Source organism: Anser anser, assembly GCF_964211835.1.
Source record: "Anser anser genome assembly, chromosome: 29".
Classification (NCBI taxonomy): domain Eukaryota; kingdom Metazoa; phylum Chordata; class Aves; order Anseriformes; family Anatidae; genus Anser; species Anser anser.
Window position 1 is genome coordinate 1,771,707 of NC_139750.1, and position 4,188 is coordinate 1,775,894.

The 4,188-nt window shown below is 48.7% G+C and overlaps 1 protein-coding gene across 1 annotated transcript; it reads left to right on the plus strand.

Moving 5' to 3' along the window:
* Positions 1-1,209: 1,209 nt before the first annotated feature.
* LOC310887821 (olfactory receptor 14I1-like) lies at positions 1,210-3,544 on the plus strand. The gene has a single exon (XM_083813999.1). It carries the CDS (start codon positions 2,261-2,263, stop codon positions 3,296-3,298), a length of 1,038 nt encoding a protein of 345 aa, XP_083670125.1. The 5' UTR covers positions 1,210-2,260; the 3' UTR covers positions 3,299-3,544.
* Positions 3,545-4,188: the final 644 nt, after the last annotated feature.

A 4,188-nucleotide genomic window follows, 5' to 3' on the forward strand; every position in this document is an offset into this window, starting at 1 on the left:
GAAGAGAAGAGTTGAGTTCATTTGGAAGGGACCTTCAAAAATCATCTAGTCCAACTGCCTGACTTCTTCTGGGCTAAACAAAAGTTACAGCATATTAATGAGGGCAATGTCCAAATGCTTCTTGAACACTGACAGACCTGGGGCAACAACCAGGTCTCAAGGAAGCCTGTTCCGGTGTTTGACCACCCTCACAGTATAGAAAATGTTTCCTGCTGTCCACTCTGAATATCCCCTGGTGCATCTATGTGCCATTCCCACGTTCTGTGATCAGTTACCAGGGAGAAAAGATCATCACCTCCCTCTCCACTTGCCCTCCCCATGAAGTTGCTGAGAGCAATGAGGTCGCCCCTCAGCCTTCTTTTCTCCAGACTAGACAACCCAAAGTGTCCTCAGCCTCTCCTCATAGGACATCTCCTTTTACAAGTATTCCCCCCTTTCCCTTGGTTTCCCAACTGACAAGGTTCCTGGTCAGATAAGCTTGCTGGAAGAAACATGTTCTCTGTCTCCCATGCTCTCACCAGTCAGTGTGACTGACCAGGTCTGGCTCCCTCACTGCCTCCTTTATCACTTGTCTGTCAGGTTTGCGTTATCCCTGGTAGTGTCCAAGGTCAGGTTGTCTGGGACCTTGAACAACCTGATCTAGTGGGACGTGACTCTGCCCATTTCACAGGGACTGGAACTAGACCTTAAGGTCCCTTCTAACCCCAAATATTCTATGATTCTCTGAGCATTCTGGCTAACACTTGGTTGTGTGGTCTGTGTAGACAGAGGGATATCATTTGCTGTGAAAAGGATTGCTTCTCCTGAATATTAACAAGTGCTTGGAGGAAATGGAATACAGCTGTCTGTCAATCTGTGGGTGTCCTAACTAATAACAAGGCAGGAAAAGATGATTCCCATAAGGAACTCCTATTGTGATATAGGAGAAAAGATAGCACTGGAAGCAGGTGTCTCTGTCTAGCTCACAGAAGGAAGAACAGTGATTGCATCAGTCTGTTTCAAAGTTGATTCCCCCGGAGGCCCAAGGACTTGTCAAGAGCTCCCTGTGCTGCTGAGCTGGGCCGGGCTCCTGGGCCCAAGGGGAGCTCCTGGCAAGCGGGCAGCGCTGCAGAGAGACAGCTCTGCCCACGAGCAGCTCCTCTGCACAGCGCAGCAGGGCTGGGGGCACTGCCTGCAGGGGACAAGGGAGGCTGAGAGAAGGGAGGGAGATGTTAAAGGCAGTTTGGAGGGGGGCTGCTGAGAGCTCACTGCGGGAGAAATCTTCCCAGCTCTAACATGGTAAGTGTCTGTGTGAGGGCAGGAAATGCAGTATCCTAGAGGGTTCTCCTACAGCTGCCACTTGCCATGGTCGGTAGGACATGTTACAGGGTCTGTGCTGGCTTCCCTATTGTAGAGGAGAGGGATGTTCCCTGGATAAAAAAATACCTGCCAAAGCTGTCAGAGGGACAGGAGATGAGGGCTCCTTCTCATGGTCCAGCTGCAGGCTGTGCAGCTGGGATGCAGAGCCTGGGCAGGGGTGCCCAGGGCTGTGGTGCAGAGCAGGCTCCCTGCTGTGCCCCAGGGGCTGTGTGCCAGGGCAGGGCCTTTGCCGCCTGCCAGGCTCAGCACTCAGCCTGCCCGGGGAGCTGCCCAGGACGTTGCGGGGAGAAATTGTGGGTGGAAGGAGTACCCCCAGCAGAGCAGGGTAGGGCAGGGTCCTGCTTCTGGCAGGGGGCTGCTGCCTGGGACAGCTGCTCAGAGCTCCACAGCCCCCCCAGGGCATCTCTAGGGGAGATTCTTGAGAGGGAAGACCAACACCTGCAGTACCTGAAGGGAAGGCACTCTTTAAGTTCTCTGCTTTCAGCTTCCTGCTTTGGAGGGCAGTCAGGGGGATGATAATGGTGTTGTCAGGATTGTAGAAGGGTCTGAAACTCATAGAGCATTACACTGAAAGAGATGTGCAGGTCTTTGAGGAACCTCACAACTTCACTCCACACCCTTTAGCCTACAGACAGCACCAACACCACCTTCATTGTTTCTTGTGGGATTGTTGGATATCCTTCTCAGCACTTGTAAATGGGGAGATGTCTCTGGCCAGTGGACGCCTAAGATCCATCCCTGGTGTTCTTTACCGTATACTGTAGGGCAGCACTGACTCCTGCTGAGCCTACAGAGGATCTGCCTAGTCCCTGAGGCACTCTTAGGCAGAGAAACCCAGAGCTCCAGGGAGGAGCAAGTCTTCTTCAGATGAAGACGCAATGAGGATGCAGTCTTGGTGAGGATGTTTTCTATGAAATATGGTTTAGTTTTTGCTCAGAGAAGTCTCTGTAACATGTCTCTGTCTTTTCCTCCATGGACACGCACCCATGCCCAGAGGCAGCAAATGTCCAACAGCAGCTTCCCCAACGAGTTCCTCCTCCTCCCATTCGCAGACACATGCGAGCTGCAGCTCCTGCACTTCGGGCTCTTCCTGGCCATCTACCTGGCTGCCCTCCTGGGCAACGGCCTCATCCTCACAGCCATAGCCTGCGACCACCGCCTCCACACCCCCATGTACTTCTTCCTCCTCAACCTCGCCCTCATCGACATGGGCTCAGTCTCCACCACTGTTCCCAAAGCCATGGCCAATTTCCTCTGGGACACCAGGGCCATTTCCTATGCAGGCTGTGCTACCCAGGTCTTTTTCTTTGTTGTCTTTGTCGCAGCAGAGTTTTCTCTTCTCACCATCATGGCTTATGACCGCTACGTTGCCATCTGCAAACCCCTGCACTACGGGATAATAATGGACGGCAGAACTTGTGCCAACATGGCAGCAGCTGCCTGGGGCAGTACTTTTCTCTATGCTGTGCTGCACACTGCCAATACCTTTTCCCTCCCCCTCTGCCTAGGCAATGCCCTGGACCAGTTCTTCTGTGAAATTCCCCAGATCCTCAAGCTCTCCTGCTCAGATGCCTACCTCAGAGAGGTTCGGCTTCTTGTGGTTAGTGCCTGTTTAGTATTTGGGTGTTTTGTCTTCCTTGTGCTGTCCTATGTGCAGATCTTCAGGGCTGTGCTGAGGATGCCCTCGATGCAGGGACGGCACAAAGCCTTTTCCACTTGCCTCCCTCACCTGGCTGTGGTCTCCCTGTTTCTTATTACTGTAACATTTGCCTACCTGAAGCCTTCCTCCATCTCTTCCTCATCCCTGAATCTTTTGCTGGCAGTTCTGTACTCGGTGCTGCCTCCAGCAGTGAACCCCCTCATCTACAGCATGAGGAACCAGGTGCTCAAGGATGCAGTGTGGAAACTGATGACATGGATTTTTTTTCAGTACTCATAAAGATCCCTTCACTCTCCAGTAATGAACCCCTGTACATCCCCTTCCAGGACTGTGTTTTGCTGCTTCTTCTACTTCTTCTTCTTCTTCTTCTTCTTCCTCTTCTTCTTCTTCTTCTTCTTCTTCTTCTTCTTCTTCTTCCTCTTCTTCTTCTTCCTCTTCTTCTTCTTCTTCTTCTTCTTCTTCTTCTTCTTCTTCTTCTTCTTCTTCTTCTTCTTCTTTTTCTTCTTGCTATTGTTGTTATTATTGTTGTTATTGTTGTTATTATTGTTGTTATTATTGTTAGCATTTGTAAAAACCCATAACCACAGAGTGATTATATGAAGGTACTTTTATTAGGCACCAGAAGTTATGGGCATGTCTTCCCAAATCTAACTTCGTTCGATTTGCACACACAACAAACATTTATACTCTTTAGAAACACACATTTGCATAATATACTCGTAATCATCAGTTATCTTCATATTCTTTGGATGAATGTATATTCCATCCTCTTTAATCACAGCCCCTTTAATTAATCTGATTGGTCCCTTTTTCCGTTACTTAGATACTTTATTGATTACATTGGATTTCAGTGGTATTTAAATTAGTTTCCAAACCATTTATTCACCTAGCAATAATCTCCCAGATACCCCTAATATTTATCCTAACTACTATCTCTAGATCAAAAGAGCATTTATGTTATGCACTTTAGCAGCAATACTGGTTTTACTACTAATAGACCTGTTTCCATGTTAACTTTTACCAACACTTTCCCCCTTTGAAAGTATTTCACTCCTTCAAGGAAGGCGAATGCTTTCACTAACTGATTAAAATGTCTTGCACTCAGCATACATCAATAACATAATCAAGAAAATTACAAAGATTAGGATTGTCACAACATTCCGTAAATC